Source organism: Pocillopora verrucosa, chromosome 13 (genome assembly GCF_036669915.1).
Source record: "Pocillopora verrucosa isolate sample1 chromosome 13, ASM3666991v2, whole genome shotgun sequence".
Taxonomy (NCBI): Eukaryota; Metazoa; Cnidaria; class Anthozoa; order Scleractinia; family Pocilloporidae; genus Pocillopora; species Pocillopora verrucosa.
Window position 1 is genome coordinate 16,947,508 of NC_089324.1, and position 22,891 is coordinate 16,970,398.

The window sequence follows — 22,891 nt, forward strand, 5'->3', positions numbered from 1 at the left end:
ACTTCATTTTAACTTGATTTCGAATAGCTACTTTGTTTATGTTATGGCTGGATCCTTTCAAATGGAAATGTATCAGAGCTAAAAATATTAACTATATATCTTTCTTTATAAGAGAAAGTGATTTTCGATATTGTCACTACAATGGCTTCTGCAAGAGAAGGCAGAGGCACAACTCATGTTGGTTTTGTGTGTCAGAGATGCTATCAACCCTTGAAGTTGGATCATTCCTTGTTATCTTTGGACGAGGAAACGATCGCAGAGCTTACAGGTTAGATACAATAATCGCTGAACTAATAACAGGGGATCATAATAGAGATCATTGAATCGTAAAATAGAAAGAAAAAGTCGAGATTTGAGAACATGATCTTTAAATTAATTTCGTTCATTATCCTTGAGATATCACTCACAACTAAAATTTAACTGTTAAGGTACAAATCCTTGAAAAACAATCGAGCCAACAAATTTCTTGAAGACTGACTATCTGTCAGTGCACTTTGTACGTGGGAAAACTCGAAGTGTTTATTTCCTTGTGGCAATCAACTTCTACCCATGCGTATAAACGTATTTATCACTTCAGCTGTGCTCAAGCTTATTGTAATTGTGCTAATCTTAACTGTCACCTCTAGGGATTTACACTGTTGTCTAAACATGCAAGTTATAAAAAATCATTGCCTTCACATTTGACAGCTTTAGTAACCAAATCTATAATATTTCTCTCGTGAGTCTCTTGTTTACATGGTGGGTAATTATAATCTCCCAGTCTCCCACACAGTTTGCCAAATCTCCTCAGTACAAGGAAATTGATTTTTTTTAATGCGGTCTTTGTAATGAGGGAAGTGTAGGTAATGTTTTCATTAAAATATCCACCCATGGGAGAGACTGAGATGAAGTAGTCCATTTACAAATTTAGGAAGGATTTCAGATGAAAGTTTTCCAGAGGTTGGCATCTCTGGGTAGTGACTGACTTTTTTATAATTAAATATTAGACTCATTCTAGCATCAAAAGGAAATAAAAATGTTTCATCCTGAGATTTCTATTTCCAGCTCCATTTCCTGAATTTGCAGCCCAGACTGATGGTGGAGAAGACACAAATGGGAAGTATGACCCTTCTTCATGTCAGGTACAATTGTCCCTTATGAATTTACATTTCTCAGGGTAAAAAGTACATTAAGACTTAAGTTTTGTGGCATGATCCAGATTAAAGGAATTTCTGGTTATTGTTGTCTTAAAAAAAGTTTTTGAAATAGTTACAGCTGCTTACAAGCTGCTGTATAAAGAGTGATTGCCACAATCACTCCTTATAATTGCTTGTAGGTTGTCTCAGTAGAGAAATAATATGAACCCAGGCAACAAAAAGATTTTGTGTAGTTTTGTCAAGATAATTGGCTGTTTGCCTTGTTTGAAAATCATTTATAATAAATTTGGTATTTTTTTACTAGACTGCTGTCAATACAGAGGGAGATGATACAGTCATAAGGAGAATCATTTCTCCTGCAAGGTAAATTTCCTTTTTTTACTTAGATTTGGTTATCCTTGAAATTGTGTAATTCTTATGGCTTTTTAACATGTCACTCTGACTTTTTAGGCTTCAGTCACTGGAGGGTGGTTTTACTCTGATCGGAGACTCGCAGCCAATTAACACAGAAAACCTCAGTCACAGGCTTAAGGTACAGTAAGTCAGAAGTTAATAACAGTGGTATGAAGGAGGATGTTTTGTTTTGTAACTTCTTATGTAATTTTCTTTCTTTACCGGTAATATGACTTTCTCAAATGTATATGCATTTTCTTTTGGTATTCATTCTGGAAATTAAATTGGTGTCAGCAAATTGTCATTTATCAAAAATGATGAGTGAATAAATGGTGAGTAAGCTCCAGCATAAGGTGCTCCATCTGTTTCATCTGCAATAAGAAGTTTCTCTTAAATTAACTAAGAGAAACAACAGTGAATGAAGGGGTTAAGTTTCTAAAGAAACTGTGTTACTGGTATTATCAACTATTATGAGTTTCAAAGCTTATGTGTCATCAGAGCAAAGGGCTGATTTGTGTAGCTCTTATGGCTTTTGCTCTGAGGAAGGGCTAATGCTCAAAAACATTAGCTTTGAAACTCTTTAGTGGCCAATTTACATTATCAACTCAGTTGATAGAACTAAGTTACCTTGTTAAGAGAAACACCAGTCCAGTGAGGGACACACCTTAGACAGACTTGTATCAAATCATGACAACTAAATGTCAGCTCCTGTTTGACCAGCATATATTCCTTGAATGATGCAAACAAATGTATAAAGTTTCATAGACATGACTGTGTTTGTTTTCATTTGTGAAGGTCACCAGTCAGTTGTTTGATATAATGTCTGGACAGTCAACTATTGATCACCCTTTGTGCGAGGAGTGTACAGACACCTTATTAGACCAACTAGACCAGCAGCTTAAGATCACAGATGATGAACTCAAAGATTACAAAGTTTTTTTTGAGAAGCTCAATGACAAACCATCACTAGATGGTGAGGCCTTGTCAAAGGAACTTGAAAAGCTTAGAAAGGAAGAGCAAGAACTGATAAAGAAATTAGAGGAAATTGAAATGGAAAGAAGCAAAGTGGCTGAAAAACTTGAAGCAGAGAAAGAGAGATCTAAGCAGTTGGAGATTGAGGAAAACAAGTATTGGATGGAATACAGTGAGTATCAAAAGGAGCTTTTGGAATCTGAAGATGAGCAGCAGAGGTAAGTTCATCTTAATTGTTTATTTTAGAAGCTTTTTTATATTCTGCAATGCTTAGTAGGATTGAGGTGGTATTGTCTCTTTCAAATTGGGATTGGCAGTGTAACTGGCTTCTTGGAAACTATAAGAGAAACCTGAAACAATGCAGAGGGAGGGGTGGGAGGGGGTTGTCCTTTGATAGACTAGTGTCCCATTCCAGCAAGAATTAGCTTTACTCTGTCATTTCATGTCATTGAATCAGGACTAAGTCCTGATAGAATCAGTTATCTGACTTTACATGTACCTACCTTATTTTATTTGGTTTCCAAAACAAATGTACAACCAAGATTACAAATGAACTGAAAACTTCAGCTGGGTGTTATTTGTGATCTACATGTATGTACAGCCTAACAAGTGCTATGAGTTACTTCTATTTTATTTATGCCAAACCACTGAGAATCTGGTTAGAAATAAGTTTTAAAGCAGTTATACACACCTAACATTGTGTCTACCAGTAGATCTTGCCTGAAATTAATGGGAAATATTATGTATTGTTTTTATTATTGTTTATCTATTTGTTTCTGTAAGGTCTTTTTTCTTTGTAGTGTTGATAATCAGATGAGATATGCTCAGGCACAGTTAGATAAATTAAAGAAGACAAATGTATTCAACAGTACTTTTCACATTTGGTGAGTTGACAATTCACTTCCTAGTTGTCCTAAAGCAAAACTAGAAAAATAAAAACCAAAACAAAACCAAACAGTATGGGCCATAAAGTTTACTTGCCTCCTGTATGGCAAACCGGTTGCTAGATGCTTTAATCTCCCTAATCATTCTCAGCAGCATATGTCAGTTTGTTGCCTTTCCTTACATCTAGGCAGTTCATTATAGCAGAGCATTATATCTTTAAGTTTATTGGAAAATATAGTTCATAATTTATATATCAGGATTCATTATAAACTCCAACTGAAAATGGTATAAATTTGTTTGTAAATCTATAAGTCTTTGCTCTTGGGGGGACAAAGACTTAAGTCTGTCTAAGATTATATCTTGGGATGTGTCTTTCTGGTAGAAGATGTCCAAGATTGTGACTGGGTGCAGTAACAATGTCATTGAATAGTTTGTCACATGGTTTTAAACTCTTGTTGCTTAGCTTTAAAATTCTACTGAGGTCCAAGCTGTCTGTGTAGTTGATGTTGGGGTAGATGATTGCCAGAACACACTTCTGAACCCTCTCCATGGCATCTGATAAGTAGGCTGGTTGTGCAAAATGGAAAACCTGACAGCTATACTCCAAAATAGGTCTTACACAGATACTAAATTACCCTGTATTTCATCAGCCGCAAAGATTGTTGACACAGTATTATATTATGGAGTGCATTGTAAACTTGGTCCTTTCAATAGTGTCAGGAGCATAGTAAGATTTAAAAGTTCTCCTAATGTATATAAATCAATTTAATTTGTAGGTAATAATGCAAGCACTACCTGATCTCTTTGTAGGCACAAAGGTCACTTTGGAACAATCAATAACTTCAGACTGGGTCGGCTGCCAAGTGTACCTGTAAGTTTTACAGTAACCCCTGCAACTATTGTACTTCTAGTCTTTTTAAATTTTGTAAACATTACAAGTAATGATATATGTTATATGTGTGTCATTTATTATAGGTTGAGTGGAGTGAAATCAATGCTGCTTGGGGTCAAACAGTCTTATTATTGCATTCTCTAGCCCGAAAGATGAACTTAACATTTGAGAGGTAAGTCGTAAGGAAGAGCACTCCTAGTGAAACATTTCGAGAATATTTGGAGCATAAAACTGAGAAGTGTCTGATAGAAATTCTTGTTTTATAATAAATCAATTATGAATTCAAAATTCTGACAGAGAAGTCAAAATTAAAGAAATTTTTCATTGATCTTCTTATGCTGTTTGAGACATTTACCTTCATTTTATTGAATCTCTCAAACATTATAGATATCGTTTGGTTCCTTATGGAAATAATTCCTATCTAGAATCACTGACAGACAAATCAAAGGATCTTCCATTGTAAGTCATACTTATTTCTCTGTTATGACCATATTTTACCATTTTTTACACCATATCCTATTGAAAATAATATTTAAAATTTAATGATTTAATTAATTTTTTAACTGGAACTCAACTTAGCAACTCATTTGCTTTTGGTTATGAATTAGAGTAGACTTAACTTATCCTTTTTCACCAGCATATAAAGTTCGAACAGATAAGTACATCAGTAATGTTTACCAAATTTCCTTTCAACAGATATGGATCTGGAGGATTTAGATTCTTCTGGGACACAAAGTAAGTGACACGTGAATGTAAAGTTTCTCTTGTTGATCTGCTTCGTGACAAACTACCTAACAGCTTTAAGAACGAAATTCACGAAATCAAATGTCAAATAAGGAAGAACCTTATATACCTGGTTTAATCTCTTTTAATATAGGAATACCCTTAGATCGTGAATTGTTTTCAATAAATAATGGAATGAGATGTTTGCAACTTCTAACAGCCGCCTCCGTAAATCATGTCTGCATATTTTTGAATCGTGAAAGTCATTTAAGTTAGCGAGAGTTTGAAGTAATCCGACTCCGTCCAGATAGAGCTTTCAAAGATATTTATCCACTGAAATGACTGTTACACAGTTCATAAATTGTAGACGTACCTGAAATCGTGTTCCATGACGCTTTTGACGTTTTCATTACTTGTACAACTCAGTCATCAGATTTAGACTTAATCAATCGCTCTGACGAAGGGCTAACGCTCGAAACGTCAGCTGTTTTACTCTTTACGGTGGCCAATTTACGTTTTCAACTCAGTTGTTAACACTAAATCACCAGATTTAGACTTACTTTGCTTGTATTCTTTCGCTGTGGAACTCTTAAGATGAAGTATTTCGTGCTTCAACTTTGGTTTCCAACATTAGAAACCAATTTAGTAGACTTCAACTCTGAAATATTCAGTAAATAACAGCTGAGCTCAAGTGGAAAACATTTTCTTGTTGTAAGAATATTTAAAATGCTCGTGTTTGTCGTATAAGACCAAAGTTTTCCCGCCACGGGAATGCGCGCTTACCAGCCTTTTGTTCGCTGATTGGTTGTTTGGAAATGAGAACGGACGGTGATTGGCCGGTCGTAACAATGTAGACTTGGGAGTCCTTTCAAAAATATTTCTAGTCTCGGTTGTGATTGGTGAAGTTTTGAAGAACATTGTTTATATTTTGCAAGCATCGATCTTAATACGAATAGTTAACCTACAATGATAAAAATAGAGTGAGTTTCGAGGAGTGAAAAGGGATCATGAAATTATCGTTTTCCCTCCCCAGTCGCAAACTTTTGAAATTATTCAACAGAATTATCCAATGGTGGTCTTTCACTAAAGTGCTCTGTTTACTAAAATTTTTTAACTCTGGTGTATTTTATACAGGTTTGATCAAGCAATGGTTGGATTTTTAGACTGTTTACAGCAGGTACATGAATGTAATATTACAAATTTGAAATAACAACATTTTTCTCTGGGTTCAGTAATCCAGCGATCAAACCCAGACCCTAACAAAAAAAAAATGTTTTGAAAACGTAACTTAATCTTTTGTTTAACTGTCGGAGAAATGGTGTGCAGCGTTTCTTTCACATAGAGAAACGTAATATCCTTAGGATTTGTTTAATTAGAAAATCTCACAAACGGTCGTTATTGGGCGCCATTTTTACAAGCAATATCTTAACACGCTTAGTCGAAAACTGCTGTTATTTGCGTCCTTAGTTTAAAGAAGCTGTTGAAAAAGTGGACAAGAGGTTTTGCCTTCCATACAGGTGAGAGAGTGCACCAATAAAACAATTTTGAAAGCGTTTTTTGTCTCTCCCGATCTATATTTTGGTAAAAGATTTGATGTTTTTGGAAAGTCCTGAGTAATTTTTGCTCGTATGTGCAGGTATAATTTATGGAAGGCTCTGTCAGCGATTTGATTAATTAGTAGATCGCTTGTGTGTAAATTTTGAGGCTCAAACCTAGAGTCGGATTCAATTTTATTCGGATTTTGCGAACGCAAATATCAGGTGTCACGCATTGTTTAACGCTCACGATTGCGTGACTAATTGGTATTATGCTTTCATTACGTCAAGCACACGTCACTAAATATTTGCCTCCAACCGAACTAATTGGTAACGAACATTCGTGACGTAACTTTTGCGTCACTAATTTCTCATTGAATTAACCTAATGACCAACGGTTAACTAGTTAATTGGTCGTTATGTTTATGACGTGTACCCCCCTGGTTAAGTCATTTGCTGCAAGTCCGCGAGCCGTTCAGACGTACTTTTTGCGCTCCGTGAAAAAATTCGCAAGGACAGTTCAAAGATGGCCAAAGCTAAAACCCGACGAGTTGTTAAGAAATCAGCCTTAGCCAAGAAGAAGAAGGCAGTCAAGAGGCCCCCTCTTACAAGCGCAAAGGTGTTGGCTGCCATCGCCGCCTTGAAAGACCGCAATGGTTCAAGTGCGAAAGCTATCATGGCCTACCTCCTCACGCAACGTGGTTCAAAGAGAGTTACACCTTTTCAAGTACGAATTGCGTTGGCGCGCGCTGTCAAAGAAAAATCACTGGTGAAGAATGGAGCTTTGTTTAAAGTTGTTCTTACTTCCAGCAAGTCACGGTCGCGTTCCAAATCTCGTTCGAAGTCCCGCTCTAGATCTCGTTCTCGCTCAAGGTCAACCTCGAAGACTAGATCCCGATCTCGTTCTCGATCTAAGTCGAAGAGTCCGGGCAGAAAATCGGTGAAGAAAGTCACCAAGAAGGCTAAGAAGGCTAAGAAGGCGAAAAAGGCTAAGAAAGTGATCCGAAAGCGCAAGGCCCCGGCCAAAAGGCGCGTCGCAAAGAGGAAATACTACAAAGGAACCAAAAAGACGACCAAGGTTCGCAGGAGGCGACGATCCGCCCGCAAGTGAACTTACTGATAGTATAACAAAACTGCGATGTCTTTTCGTCTCCCTTCTTAAAACACTCAAAGACTTTGTCTCTACAATCTCATGACAGCAAACGCCTAAACGCTGAAGAACTGTTAGTAAGCGAAGTTGACAGGATCCTCGGTTTTATCATCATAATTTTTTTTTAAAAGGATTGTACACACAAGAAAACTTTGATTAAACAGTGAAGGCGAAGACTTGTTTGGTGTGTGATTTTCTATAAATATGGGGGAAAGAAAAAGCGATGAGTTTACAAGTAGAAAAGTCGGCAACTAACTTTTCCCTAACGAAGAAGCGACAACAATCAGTTAATTTCCAAAATTTTTAATTAGGAGGCACTTATGTTATTATGCCTGGGTGGTGTACTTATAGGTCGGCGCGCGCGTGGCCTTTTTTTGCGCGCACCTTGATTTTGTGCGCGTTTGGAGCTATCTGCCAAAACTTTGCCATAGACAGAATTTTTAAGAATTTTTTGTCGTGTCTTTGTTGTAAATTAAAAGCGCAAGGTTGCGCGCGCGATACTTAAGCGGCATTCAACGCTTAACAAATACTGCCTGAGGCGTCTTCATTGACGGACTTTTTCCTAACTTTTCGTGGAAAATTTTTACGGAATCAAACGATTTGGATCGATTTCTATTTCCAAGAAGCTTAATTTTTGTGTGTTTCAGGCGACAGTTTTACTTTTTAAGTTTCTGGTAAATCAGTGTCAATACTGCACGTGCGATTAACAAGCGCGTGGCTTGCAATGTTGTCACAGTCTCTTTTACGATTGGCCAAAGATCGACGGCGAGGCTTTGGAGAGATGTAAAAAAAATCAATCAATCAATAAAATCTGTAGTGGAAATGAATAAGTTCAAAGCCTGCACATATACGTGCTTTTACAAAGTCATACTATTTTACTGGTCTCATTCGTTTGTCTTGTTTTCCTAAAGCAAGATATAATCCAGTATCTTTCGTTTCAGGATGGAAAAAGGCAAAATCCATGATTCAAGTGGCAACGGCGGAGCTTTTTCCATAAAGTAAGTTGGCGGAATTTTTTTGAGGAAGGGCAAGGGAAACAATGGAAAAAGTAAACCAATTTTGCTGTCTGAATGACTCAAAACTATTGGTTCAGAGCGGGTTTCGATTAAGTGTTAAGCAAAAACGGAAGTAATTACAGCAACCAATCAAAGAAGAGAATGCCATCACAAGGAGGCAAGGAGAACTCAAACTGCCTAAAGCGCGGTAAAAGGCGAGTGACGGAGATGCGTTTGGTTTTTTTGCATCTGATTGGTTGAGAGGATAGCGTGAGTTTTGTGGCTTACCACACGGCGAAGTAAAGCAAAACCAACGCTTTTCCAGATTACTTTCGACAATCAAAGGAAAATTTCTCAAAATCACTACCTGTCTGTATATGCTTAGCACTTCTCCACCGCAGAAGTTTACTGAGACAAGTGTCATTACGCCTCTGGTTTTTTTCTTTGTCTCATCAGAATTCAGTTCAACTCCGAGGAGCAGTGGACCAAGGCGCTAAAATTCGTGCTGACTAACTTGAAATGGGGACTGGCGTGGGTCTCGTCCCAGTTTACTGAAAAGTGACTTAGACTAGCGGTCAGTCTGGATAATGCACTTCTGCAAGAAGTTTATAATGTACGAACACAGAATCAGTTGACTTTGAATAATTGCTCTTGTAGTCTGAAGTTTGCTTTTGAAGAAATTAATAGAAACAACACTCTTTAAAGAAAGAAACTTCAGATTCTCAAGAGCACAGTGTAGATATTTTTGAAAGCATTTCACAAGGCTTGAGCGAACGATTCAAACTCTTGTAGTCATAATCTTAAAACATGAATTCTTCTTTCTTGTGACCACGATTCCTCTTTCTTCGACTTTCAGTTTTGAGAATTCCACGCCTTCTTACTTATTTCACAAAGTATTGCTGTTGAAACCAAAAATTATATGTTGATTAACTAATGCTTGAAAAAGAGGAAAAAACACATTCACATAGACAACAAAAATCTTCCTCTTTTAATCCTTATGAGGAAAAACTAAAAGGAGAAGTAAAAAAAATAAACGAGACAAACAAAATAAAAAGAAGGCATGTTTGTCGTATGTATCTATGTAGCGGTTTCTTTTATCGACAAAAAAGGGAGTTTCTACAAAAAAGAATAAAAAACTATTGTTTTACATCTTGTTGTACGTGAATAAATTTGAAGTAACGCACGTGTTTACATTTTCGTATCTTCTCTTTTTCGAGTGATATAAGATTGGCAGGATGGCTGGCGATAAATCTTATCGTTATAATCTTTACAATCTTTGTTCATTTGCGTATACCAACTTGTGCAAATTATATCGAGTAATGCGGTACAATGTGAACCCTATACTTTCACTTCAATCATGATTGATTTGTTTCCAAATTAAAATCTTGGACGATCATAAAAATGATCCAGAAAAAGGCGTGTTTTGATAGAATGACTGGAAAAGAAAAAAGTTGAAGATGATTATAAGGAAAAACTACTACTTTGATTGGTTGAGACCCAGGCTTCTGGTGAGGAAATTCGTCATGAGGCGATAAAGATGGCGCCGCGTATGAAATCCAACTATCCCGTGATCCTTATCGGTGTAATACTGCGGAAAGAAGACATGAAACGAAGTCATGGCGATTCACTGCGGAATACAACACGGAACGAGGGAGAACATTTTACCCTTGGGTCGGTATTGTTTTGCATCACACTAACACTGACGTTGCATTTTTTTCTTCTAAGAGTGTAAAATATGGGGGGGGGGGGGGGGGAGTGGGCGAGAGCGAGAGGCTAACTGAGGTGAACAAGCACCCCATCCAAGGTGGGGCTGAAACCTGATCAATGCTGCTTCTTAGCTACCGAACGTTAGAGAGGCAGATAAAGTCATTTACGAAATCGTCAGTTCCACAAAACCACAAGATCTGCTTCTTCTGATATGTACGCTTCTGTAGTGCCTCTAGTCTCGATCCCTTGTCACAGAAATCGGTGCATCCGCATTCCTGTGTCGAGAAGATCGTGGGCGCAACGAAATGCTCGCGGCTGGGGACGACGACTTAGCGGGGGGTACAACGGAGGGAACCGAAAGTGTGCCGAGCACTTCCTGTCTCCTCCGGCGCCCACAGAGTTAAGCACAGGTCTCACCTGAACTCTGAACTTGACCTCTGCTTCAGTAAGTGCTCTTACCATCTGTGCTGTGTGCTGGTAATGGACATTGTCTATTTATGAAAAAAAAAATACAAACAACCAAAAAATAAGTGAGAAACAGAAAAATTCACATCGCATTTCACTTATTACTTACGTATCCATCTACAAAACACGGTGAGCCACACCAAAAAAAATGAAATTTAAGATGCTATGGTGTACAGGCTCTTAAACAGGTCATTACGATTGACAAAGATGTTGTCCTTCAACACTCGTAACTAGTTGTATCAAATGGAAGGCTGACTTCATTGGCCCTTGCGGATTTTTAACTGAATTGCACAAATCAAAAGTATTATTGTTATCACATCCTTACCATCCGCAGCACCGTGGATTATGAGGTAGTCTACGTTGGAAAATTGAGCAGCCCTGGAGAGTAGCGATGTGTTCTAAGAAATATCAAGATTATCAATCGACGATTAGCTCTTGTTTTCTGTAAACATATGTTACTACTTTTAAACTATTCATAGCTTCCCTCTCTGCTTTTAGAAGACGATATAATAGCATAAATTTGCGCTTTGGTGAAGTTAAATCATACCTAATACGCAAATCATTTCTCAATTTGGTTTTCTCTGGAGAGTACTTTTAAATTCAACCTAGAGAGAAATGATAAAAGACTGTCATAAAACTTACTCTGTAGCCGGCTTCGTTATCCTTTGGGACACCCATGTAGCGCTCTGTGTAAGCTGAATCTATAAAATACACCACAGCAAATGTTTGAAGGAGAGTAACATTTCGTTTCCTTCGGTGACATAGCTTCGGTCACGCAAACGACGTTTCCTTACCATAGTATCTCCAGTCTGTGACAGGTGCCACAGCAATCCCACACTTAAATACACCGGAATTCTTGCTAAGGACGTAACTTGTCAAAAAGCCGCCAAAGGACTAAGGAAAAAGCAACCAGAAGATTAATTTGTAAAGGCTATCGGAGAGAACGACCTCAAACGTTTTCTTTGTTAATACATTAAGGTTAATCGATCGTTGTACAGGAAATAGCTCGTAAATACCAACCCAGCCCCAGACAGATAGTTTTTTTGGATCGACGTACTTCTTCTCTTGCATGTACCTGTGTAAGGAAACAAGGTATAAGTTGGTTTTGTTTGTCAGCAACAAGATAGAAGTTGGCTTTGTTCAGCGTCTTACCGTCCAGCCGTGATGACATCTTGCGCTTCATATTCTCCAAGTAACTTGTAAACAGCTTGTTTGAAACTAGAACAGAGCAAACATTTCTTTAGTAAATTGCGAATGAGGATGAAGAAGGGAAGTTAGTGAAAAGTTGTCGCTGATGTTGATAGAGTTGACGAAGGGGATGATTGGGAGAAGGAAAAAGAGAAGGAAAAGAATGATCTTTAGCTTATCCTGACGATGAGGTGGACGATGATGATTGAAATATTAATGAAGAAAATGAGGAGGAAAATGAAGAGGAAGATGAATGACGAGGACAGCAATCAAGATGACGAGCTAGAGTTATAATGATGAAGACCACGAGGACGGCAACGACGATGACATCGAGGAAGATGAAGAGGAGAAGAACGAAGAATCAGACACACAAAAAAGAAGAGTACATGAAGGATACGAGGATGATGAGGTCAGGTGATAATGATATCAGTATTTCACTAACTTTCACTTACCTTTCGCCTCTATTTCCAGTCCCTCGCCCGTCCACCATTACCACAATAATATCAAAGTTACTGACCAAATAGGCAATCCAGCCAAGTTGTTTAAAAAACAGCTCGGTAACCTGAAACACGAAAAATAAATTCATACCAATTAATCAAGACTGTAATAGCGCAGAAACCTAACGCTACGCTTGGGAAGACTTCAGACTGAGCGGTCTGGGTTCAAGACCTCGCTCAGGCTACAGAGTGGTGTTATTGGATAAGACATTTCGTTTCTCGTTTCCACAGGCACGATTTATCCACAACTTCCCAGAAAAAAATGATTTCAAATAGTTGCTTGAAACAAACCCTTTGTGATCCAGGACCTCCATACCTAACAGAGAAAAAAATATTTGAGAGCTATTTACAAAACAGATTGAACCGAATTAGGTTAAAGCGCTCGAGAATTTCCACGCCTCATAAATAAGTGATGGAGTGATCCAAAGTTTAAAGACAAAATTTACTTACACCTCAAAATGAACTGCATATTTCTTATTTTCGTCAAAGTTTGGAGGGAGAAATTCAGTGGCTAGTAAATCTGAAAAATAAAAATGAGACAAAGCAAAGAAAATTATTATCAAAACACCCCTACACCAAATAATGGCTGAAATATCAAATTAAACAGAAAAATTTCACCTGCAACTGAGAATCTATGCGAATGTGTACGACAAAATTTTTTTGGTCAGTCCTGTTCGACAGAAGTGCGTTCGTTTGACGAATCAATGTCAGTATCTAAGCAGCTGCGCACCTACCCCTCCCCTAACCCAACAACGGATGACAATTTAGGGTTGAGTTACGGGAGGGGTAGGTATGCAATTACTCAGATACAGAATCTTACCGTATTTTCCAGCGGGAATCTTAAAGTTTCTTCTTTTTGGTGTCGCAAGTTCAGACATTTTTTTTTCTAACGCCCTGTTCATCTCTAGATCTTTGTACCAAGTAGCTGAAAGAAAGCACATTTTATCAGACCAAATACAGAAGAAACGTTGCACATACTTAGGTAATGAAGGCAGTTCCTTAAGAAATCTTTCAATAGCTTAATTGATGAACAAGAACTAAAGAATTTACTCACAGGAGTTGGTTTTGTGTAAAGTGACCCTTGGAACATTCGGTCCTGGGAATAAAAGAAAAGAAAAACGTACCTACATTATCATAAACCAGAATATTTCAGACAGTCTGTCAGACTCTGTCTTAAGTAAATCACCGAATTATTCTTGATTGTACTATTCATGGAGCAGATTTCTTTTCCAACATTTCTAAGTGAAAGTCAGCCATTTGTTGAGAGCCTACCGTAACAGGTTAGAATGTACCAGCTGGCTTCGAGACTAAAGCTCGCTGTAAAATATTTGCAGTCCCCATCTAAGAAAAGAAAAAACACATAGCCAGATTTAAGAGAAAGAGAAAATTGTTTGAGCTTGTCTTCAAGGGATTTCGACGATTTTGTAGCTCAAGCTTACACTTATTGCATACTGGATTTGTGACTATGCATGTGATACCGCTAAGACTGAGTTTTCTCAGTGTACCTTTAAGTTAGCAAAGAGATGCATTGACAGGAAAGTAAAGTATTGATTATTTTAAGGTAAAATTGACATTTCGTTTCTTTCCCATGAATTAAAAAAACCCTGATGTACCCTTCTAAGCATTAAATTGGATGATTTACTTACTTTCGGCCCAAGGCAAAGAGCATGACAGACATTTCTTCTCTTTCGTTTTTACATTCACACTGTTAAGTGACGGATAAGAAAAACAAACGTTAGTCATTCTCTCTCCTGTCGTCATCCACGCCGATTTCCTGCGATATTTGATCAACTCATGGTGCGACCTTCACTGAATACAACAAGTACAGTGTTTACGATTAGACAGACGTAAAACCTGCGCAAAAACTTGGATACGATAACTACGATGAGACCTAGGACGAGCTCTGCCACGTAATGAGTTCAAAGGCGTTTATATGCTGACTTCTAGAGTCGATTTTGCTGATCGAGAGCATTTTGTTGAGTGACGGAGAGAGACAGATCAGTATTGGTTGTGTGTTCAATTACACGAGAGTTGAAAAAGTGCATACGACTTGTAAAAATATTACAAAATTATTGACTTCTACCTGTAAATATGTCTGTCTCTAGGCGATGTTTCTGCACTCTGAAAATACCTGTGGGTTAAAATAAGAACTATCAAGAAAAAAAAATAAGTATCATCAAATTCCGCGCTAAAACTCGGGGTTAAGTTGCCAAGTTCGATCAATAAACCCCTATAACAAACATTTCGTTGATGACAAATCTACTCTCTTTGCACGGGGTGAGGTGGCAGGGGAAAAAATGGGATGCGCCTCACAACCAAGAAAAATAATTAATTTGTCCTCTCTATCGCCAAATAACCTAAGTTGGCACTCCATCAGCCGTGCGTGATGGACTGAATATGGTATAAAAATAAACGAAGAGGCAGTTCTTAATATCTTTAAGCACTCAGTGAAACAAAGTAAACGATGTAGTAGGTAATGAAACGAGGAAATTAGGAAATAAAACGAGATAAAACAAGGAGAGAGATCACGAAACAAAAGAAATGAGTAGAAGAATTCAAGAATGACTTACACTGTTTCGGTGTCTTTCTTAAACGCCAAAATTTTGACGACTTCCCATATTCCAAAGGTGAGGAAGGTGATGTTGTCTTTCCCTGAAGGCTGTAAATGTAATGGAAAAAAACCAAACAAACAAACTACATGAAAACGCTCGCGTTCTTCCTTTCTGATTTGATCAATATTGGTCAATGCAACTCAATATTGTACTGCGAGTTAGGAGATACAGACCCATGTGGAGTAGTTACTTTTTCTTTTCAAAAAAAACCATACCAGTGCCAGTAAGACAATCTTGGCTCTCCTTGTCGCCTTTGTTGGCTTCTCTTCAACCCTTCCCCAAGGAAAACCTTTCACTTAATTCGCAACGGATTCTTAGTAGGAAGACCTTACAGAACTGCACATGCTCACTTCTTAAAAACCTAAATTTCTCAGCCGTTCACCGAACCTATTTAACCTTTTGACTCCCAGAAGTGATTAACACGTAACTTCTCCCTACAATATCCATACATTATTCAGCAAACAGGTAATAAGAATATTAAAACTCATCAGGTACGAGACATTAACTTGATCGAACACTAAATTCTCGTAACCAATTTACAAGGAAATGTGTAGTAACTAGAAGGGAGAAGTAACGATCAGATCTTGGGAGTTAAAGGGTTAAGTTCATCAGTACTTACAGTGACCATGACTTGCGCTACATGAATGAAGCTTCCATCGTTTCCTTGTGGTGAAGGTATGAGAGTCACATAATAAGAGCCATCTTTTGAGAACCACGGGTTCGGGGGCTGTAAATAACAGTAGTTATCAGTCATTTCACATTTCCTATGTTTAATCGTGGGGCGCAGAGTGATTACATTTAGAAAATATTTCACGACGACATTGATGGCACAACTAGCTAACAGACCTACCAGGTATGTTTTGGTATCCACCCAACCGTTTGTCACCTGAGTTCTTTGATTCTGAAAGAAAAAATGATTAAAAAACAACAGAAATAACAATTATAAAATAGCTTAAAAGAGAATTTCCGGGCGCAATATTTATGACGTGAACTATATGTAGGAATTGATTCATTGACCGATAGTTTTTACCTACAGCCTCACAAGTGCAACAAGCAGGAATTGTTTGTGCAGAAATAACGCGAAAAATTTGTCTACATTTAAAGACGTAATATCATCTGAGAATGCGTTGTATGTTGTTACCTCGGCGCAGTTCCCGGATGGAGCGTCACAGATGGATGCAATAGAAGTGTCCTGAACTCTGTTCAGCCACCAAACTAACACTTTACTATTTGACGCCCATCCCACGTTGGTGTAGTAATGTTCTCTGATAAAAAAAGAGATCACTCAAACATGAGAATATCCCAGAGACAAACATACGACTGTGATGATGACTTCCGTTTAAGTTGTCGAACTTCAGTCACTACTACCGACAACAGTCCTACCCAGATCTCTCCTCTCTTCGCATACGATCAAAGCACACGATGAAATGTTACTCCTGGGATCAAATATTTCTTGGATAAATGGAAAATTAGGATAAATGCAGAAGGGAGCAGAAGGTTAGATAAGAGGGAAGGGGCTTAAGGAGAATGGGGACGAATGGAGGAAAGAGGGCATCTTTAGGTGGGTACTGACCATTCAGCCGACGTAAATATACATGTATCTACATTTTTCCATGATTCAAATTTCAAATCTTATATCTCATAGAAGCACATCCCACATCCAATATCCCATATCTCACACCTCACACCACATCTCATATCTCGTATCTCGTATCTCGTATATATACTCACACCTCACCTCACACTTCATACCTCATACCTCATAACTCATATCTCATATCTCATATCTCATATCTCACATCTCATATCACATATCTCAAAGCTCATATCTCAAAGCTGAAATCTCATATCTCACATCTCATCTCTCACATCATATACCTACAAATCTCACGTAGCTGTTCGTAACAAGCAATGAAGCACTTACACATTTGTAAAATCAGCTGGTGGATTTAAGTCCATGATATTAGGTACTTGGCTTTTATTCGATGGCAGCTTGTTCAAGTCCACCATTTTGATTTTTACAACGGGATTTGGTGAGCCAGGTTTGGGGTAAGCTATCTTCTTCACTGTGGTGTACATATCAGAGTATTTACCGTACCACAGGTAAGAAAACCACTTTACTTGAGTATCATTAGACTGTGCGTAAGCCAGGTATCGGCCGTCTGGGGAGAACCACATGGCTACATTTGTGGACGTAACGTCCTCTATGAATGAAAGTTAAGAAGGTGTCTTTAGGAAAGTTCACGAGAACTTAAGTCAACGTCCACACCGCTCTATGTAATGCTCATTATGGAGAAACTTACACAGACCACTACAAAGTAGACAGGAACGAGTGTTAAACAGTCAAATATTACTTGCCTTCGTAAACCCAATCAGGGACGCCATTGAAGAGCTCGTTCTCTTTTCCGTTGTCAGTTATGGTATGGACGGTGCCTCCAATTTTGTCCAACCAGTAAATATTATTATCTTGTACAAAGCCCTTTCAGTCAGAAAATTGTGAGAAGTATTATAAAATTGAGAGCGTCAGACAATCTTCCGACCCCCTCCCCTCCTCAGGAGTGTCAGTTTCTGATAAAAATATCGGGGAGAAGGGTGGGGATAGAGGTTCTTACCATTATAGGGGGTAAATTGGTGTATAAGTGCCGGTTAGGAAAATTAACAGTGTAAAACTCTAATAAACGACGCTAAAATTATTGCGACACTGAATTTACGGGAAACATGAGGTGGTTGAACAGATCAATGCTGGGAGCAGTAGGCTTTTTGATACATCAATAACTTAGAGGAATTATGGGCCTGAAAGAAGTCATCTTATTTTCCGCTGTTCTTTTATAAATGGCACGAAATAGGTAAGACAAGTTCGAGGTATACGCATACAAATGATTCTGATTCTTTAGAGATTACTTACTATAGAGGTGTCATTGTTTCCCCATATAGCTAACTGAATCTGTTTATTTGGGTCAGGTGGTATAACTCGAAAAGTTGATCTGAAACGAAGGTAGACAAAACTGAACTAAGTGGCGTTAACTAAGAATAGGGATCATAGTCAAATTTCTTATTATGTTCTTAAGAAAACATGGTACTTCGGAATTCCAGTTACAAAGCTTTTTCCTAATGACTCTAAACTGGAATGCGAAGTAAAAACTAAGAGGAGATAACAAAAGAGGGTAGTTTTTGGATCTGTTTTCTATCATAAACAATTGTTAAAAAAATTTCTCTACAAACCCCTTTTCAAAGTTGTACACATAGTAATCAGCAAAAAAAGATCTCCGATACAACTGAAAGAAAAACATTAAAATATATTTTACTCTTTTGCCTGAAAGTCAAGTTAAACTAGCTTCTTGAACGGTGACGGTTGTATTACTAAAGTAAAATATTAAAAGTTGTCTCAAGCGTGGGGCGAAGAACAGTGATGGTTGTATTTCTAAAGGATAATATTCAAAGTTGTCTCGAGCGTGGGACGAATAAAACTTTGGGAGTCCTGTGTGAACTCGAAGCCCCTTACGGTTAGATGCCCTACTAAGCTACATGGAAATCGTTGGCGAGCTACACCGTACTCCGGGTATCATGGGAGAAAGTCATTTAACCTGCTTTTACGCATGGATAAGGCTCAAAGCTGTACTGTTAACTGAACTACTGATCGTCTGAAGGCTCTGATCTCAAAAGTCTGTGGTGTGTAGCCCTTCAAATCTCTTAAAAAGACAAAGTTCTACAAGTCGCCCTAAGTTGGTAGCCTGTGTCATCTGGGATCTGCTCGAGCATAAACCCAAATTTAGAACCTCTTGCATAACTCTCTTGTATCTGAGATACGAGAGTTATGCAAACTCGGTGAACGATAAAAACAGCCTACGTAAGTGACTTTTTGGCGTAGGAAGAGTTTACCTTTCTCGAGTTTTTATAAAAAGAGTAAAGCTTGTACCGCACGCGAAACCGCTGCAAATCACGGACCCATTTAATCATCCGATCGATTGAGGACGAGAAAGAAATACATGATATTTTATGGGTTATACCTTTCTCTTGTTGGAAGCCAAAAGAACCCATTTTCCATTAGACGAAATCCAATAATTAGAAACGTTGAAATTGTCCTATCATGAGAAAAAATAAACAACTTAAGTGATTCACATTTGCCCTCTTGCAACATCAAACCAAACTGAAACAGTTAATAAAAGGTAAATTGAGTTCTTCCTCGTAAATAACTGGGTACGTGACAGCTTGACAGAAAGTATAGTCACCTTTTTCGAGACGTTGTGTGACAAAGTATACTTTTCTCCTTGCGTGACATGTTCATCACAGGCCGTTTTGGTACGGAGGAAACGCCTTAGATATAGACTTTCAACAATTATTGTAACAGGTAAAAATGTTAGAAGGAACGGAAACTAGCTAGTTATGTGTACTTACCAATATTTTTTTAAAATCAGAAAAAGGTACCGTGTCGTTTCTTAAAAGACTAGTCTCAGTCAAATTGCCCCCAGAATATCGGATATACACGTCGTCTGAGGAAACAAATGAATTCATCAGAAGTTTATATTCTAGATGATGTAGAAATAAGCAAAAGAAGCTTTAATGAGCTTTTGAACATCGAGTAAACGCAGGTGTAATTTTTGCATCATGGCACGTTCAGCGAAAAACTTTTCAAAAATTGGGTTGAAAAGTGGCAGAAAAAATAGCCAGAGTAGGAAGGAAATGGGAAGAAAGAAACGAAAGAGAGAGAGGGGAAGCGGGAAATTTCTTTTTTTAACAATTTATTTTATATTTAAGGAAAAATTTGAAAGGAGGGACATAAAAAATAAAGCTATTAGTTGTAAAGACAGTTGTGTATTTGAAGCGAGAAGCAGAAGAAGATAAGAACAGATCTGTTCCAAACCATTACCTTATTGAGTTGTGCTATTTCCCACAGTTATTTGGCTCAGGTTTGCACCTCATGTTTCCCTTCTTCCTCCAATTTTCTATTCAGTTTCCCCGGTTTCAAACAGGTCTTCTTCCAATTTTCTATTCAGTTTCTAGATCTCTCCCTCCCTTCCAGGGAGGGAGAGATCTGGTGTTTATGCTACCCCACTCCGTACTAAAACAACGAGGTACGTCCCTAAAGACACTAATGTAATATCTCCCCCGACTAAAACTTCTCGCCTGATCCTCTTTACAATCTTTAACGTGAGTGCCTCCTGAATCGTTTTGTGGCTTTTTTGCACTCACCTGTCTTCCATCGGACAGGAAATGTGGAGTAAGAGTAGTAGCTGTTGAAAATGTCGTCAAATCCGAACTTCTTCTTGAGAGTTTCTGATCCTCCGCAGGGTGCCTCAGTGGCTGCCAAAGAATATGTGTGTATATATATAAGATGTAAAAACTTTCAAAATTTTTATTCTAAACTGGATAACCTTGGGAAAGTCTTTTTAGCAGTCGTTGTCTGGTTACAACGCAAACTGCGAAACCAAGCAGGCCAGTCCTTACGCCGCACATTGACGCAGAGAGCTCTCTTGAAAACGACTTTTCAATATCTTGTTTAAACTGAAAACTAGATTCCATTTAGTTTAAAAATAATTACTAAACTTCATTCTTCTGAGTCGATTGCTAAGAATTTCCATCGAAATCGAACCATTCTTTTTACACTTGAAATGAAAAGGATCTCAAGGCTTGAGTGTAACTTAACCGTGTGTAAAAGCGTTGTGTGACATTTGGCGTTACATGACCATACTGGCGCAACTGTGTGTGGCCGTGGTAACACCGAGGTAAATAAATGAGATTTCGTTTGCTTAACTATTCTAAAAGAGATTAAAATACACTACGATAGAGGCCATGCCACCAGATCAGATATGAAACAAGATAAGAAGAGAAGACAGATTGTTACTCTCAGGTAAATCTAAAGAAATTAACTCCGTTTAGCGCCAGTTGTGCATAACCATCAACAATGTAACCATCTTTTCATAACCCAAATATTTTAGAAACTGTTTGCTCAACCGAACATTTTAAAAATAACACTTAAACAGTCATAGTTTTATGAAGGGATTGAGACGCTCCGAGCATAGTGGACCCGGTTGACAAACAACAGAATCTAACTTAGAGCAGTGAAACATTTTACACGGATTAGCTAGGGGGTGTTTTGATCGTGTTCACAGTTTGAGAAAACAATCCGAATCTTAGCTCGCCCTCAAAAATACGTCATGTTGCATTTGCTGTGTCTTTATTTCAGATCTATCGAACTACAAAGCAAAATCACAACAAACCTGCATCCAAGACTTATAAAATAAAGGGAAACATACACCCACACTCACATAAAATTACAAGGGTGGGGAGGGACCGTTGAGGGTATGCACCTTAGAAGATAATTTCTCGTCAATGTTGCTCATTCAGAGACTCTTTACAAGTCTCTGAACTGTGAGAAATAAAGCTAGTGTGCGATTTCCCCGGGCAGAGGCAACGCTTCGTTAAAGGTAGGTCCATAAGCAGCGTAAGTAAATACCTGGCATTATCTCGACGTACACTTGCGTAACTCACCTTTTGTTCTCGGTTTCCCGGAGAGAGTGATGGCCATAATCATTGCAACTCCAACGAGCACACTTACAACAATAAGTGGTATACCGAACTTAAAAACTTGCGAGTTGGTACGCATTTTTGTGAAGTAAACTGAAGAACGTTTCGAACGACTGATCGAACAAAGAAGAATAAACTTAATGACAGCAATCGGACGCTTCGAAAGAAAACTGCCCGTCAAATGAAACAAGATACTGCCGTGTGGCGTCTCTGCTGTGGTGTCTAGCAGTTGTCTCGAATCGGGTCACGCAATAACCTTTGTAATCAATTTTCTCACATCTAGAATTAAACTTTGAGTCAATTCTTGGAAAGAAAACACAGTCAAATGACAAAAAAAATCTTAAATTTTTTTAAGCTGAGGTCGTAATGTTCTCGATTTTACTTTAGACGAACATTTTCTAAGAAATTGTCGTAGAAGTATGCATGCATACTCAAAGCCACCTGTTCCTTGTTAAAATGATCACTTTCTTACTCTCTGAATTTCCTTCTACTATTAATTTTCAGTCTCACACATGTACTTCTTGCCTTGCCTTTTTTTAATACCATGGCGGACGCAAAATTGCAATGCACGAATTTGCAAATTTTCAGCGACAAGACTCCTATCGTAAAAGCGTGACAACCTTCAACTTGGGTGTCCACTGTTATATGAAACGTTATTAAAAAATTAACAAGAAAAGAACTAATACAGAATATAAAGTGGAAACAAACTTACTGTATTTTCAAGGCTTACCTCTGGCTTCTTTACTGTCTTGATTTCTCGTCACTACGATTGCGACGATAACAAACAAAGCTAGGAACGATGACAGGCATACTGCAAGAATAATTTTCCAGCTACGTTTAAACCGCATTTTCAGACAGTTTTCCGAACTTCTATCCGCCGATTCCGCCATGACAGTGACACAACTTGAAACGCAAATGTAGTTTGACCAGCGCCTGTCGCAGATTGCTTCCGGTACCCCACTGACAGAATTGCCAAAAATTTCTGATTTGGTTTATCGATATTGTTTTACGTACAATTATTCAATTTACAGACAATAGTTTTCCCACTGAGAAAATAAAACGGTCCAGAGGTCAGAACAAATCTAAAAGACATCCCGGATTGTAGTGTGATTTTTGAGGTCTGAACAACAACAAGTTCACAAAAGCTCTGAGAAAAGTCAGAGTGTAAAGATTTATCTTCCAGAGTAAGAATGTAAATTTACAAATAGCAGATGAT

General features: G+C 38.0%; 3 protein-coding genes across 3 annotated transcripts; 2 read left to right on the forward strand and 1 right to left on the reverse strand.

Moving 5' to 3' along the window:
• Window positions 1-7: 7 nt before the first annotated feature.
• LOC131794801 (beclin-1-like) lies at window positions 8-9,828 on the forward strand. Its single transcript, XM_059112359.2, has 14 exons — window positions 8-268; window positions 1,045-1,121; window positions 1,441-1,499; window positions 1,587-1,668; window positions 2,325-2,719; window positions 3,302-3,385; window positions 4,197-4,257; window positions 4,362-4,450; window positions 4,666-4,737; window positions 4,975-5,013; window positions 6,136-6,178; window positions 6,469-6,518; window positions 8,628-8,684; window positions 9,138-9,828. The coding sequence occupies exons 1-14, from the start codon at window positions 142-144 to the stop codon at window positions 9,241-9,243; spliced, it is 1,341 nt and encodes a 446-aa protein (XP_058968342.2). The 5' UTR covers window positions 8-141; the 3' UTR covers window positions 9,244-9,828.
• LOC131794791 (histone H1-gamma, late) lies at window positions 6,527-8,613 on the forward strand. The gene has a single exon (XM_059112347.2). The coding sequence runs from the start codon at window positions 7,063-7,065 to the stop codon at window positions 7,645-7,647; it is 585 nt and encodes a 194-aa protein (XP_058968330.2). The 5' UTR covers window positions 6,527-7,062; the 3' UTR covers window positions 7,648-8,613.
• Window positions 9,820-21,887, reverse strand: LOC131794536 (prolyl endopeptidase FAP). The gene is made up of 27 exons (XM_059112057.2): window positions 21,640-21,887; window positions 20,341-20,451; window positions 19,546-19,640; window positions 19,158-19,232; window positions 18,373-18,425; window positions 18,056-18,134; window positions 17,509-17,629; window positions 17,075-17,354; window positions 16,292-16,415; window positions 16,001-16,051; window positions 15,770-15,877; window positions 15,109-15,197; window positions 14,622-14,669; window positions 14,185-14,243; window positions 13,811-13,879; window positions 13,593-13,634; window positions 13,359-13,463; window positions 12,989-13,058; window positions 12,830-12,854; window positions 12,494-12,603; window positions 12,006-12,071; window positions 11,874-11,928; window positions 11,648-11,747; window positions 11,496-11,554; window positions 11,179-11,251; window positions 10,806-10,879; window positions 9,820-10,269 (listed from the first exon to the last, which is right to left on the reverse strand). Exons 1-27 carry the CDS (start codon window positions 21,752-21,754, stop codon window positions 10,159-10,161), a joined length of 2,367 nt encoding a protein of 788 aa, XP_058968040.2. The 5' UTR covers window positions 21,755-21,887; the 3' UTR covers window positions 9,820-10,158.
• Window positions 21,888-22,891: the final 1,004 nt, after the last annotated feature.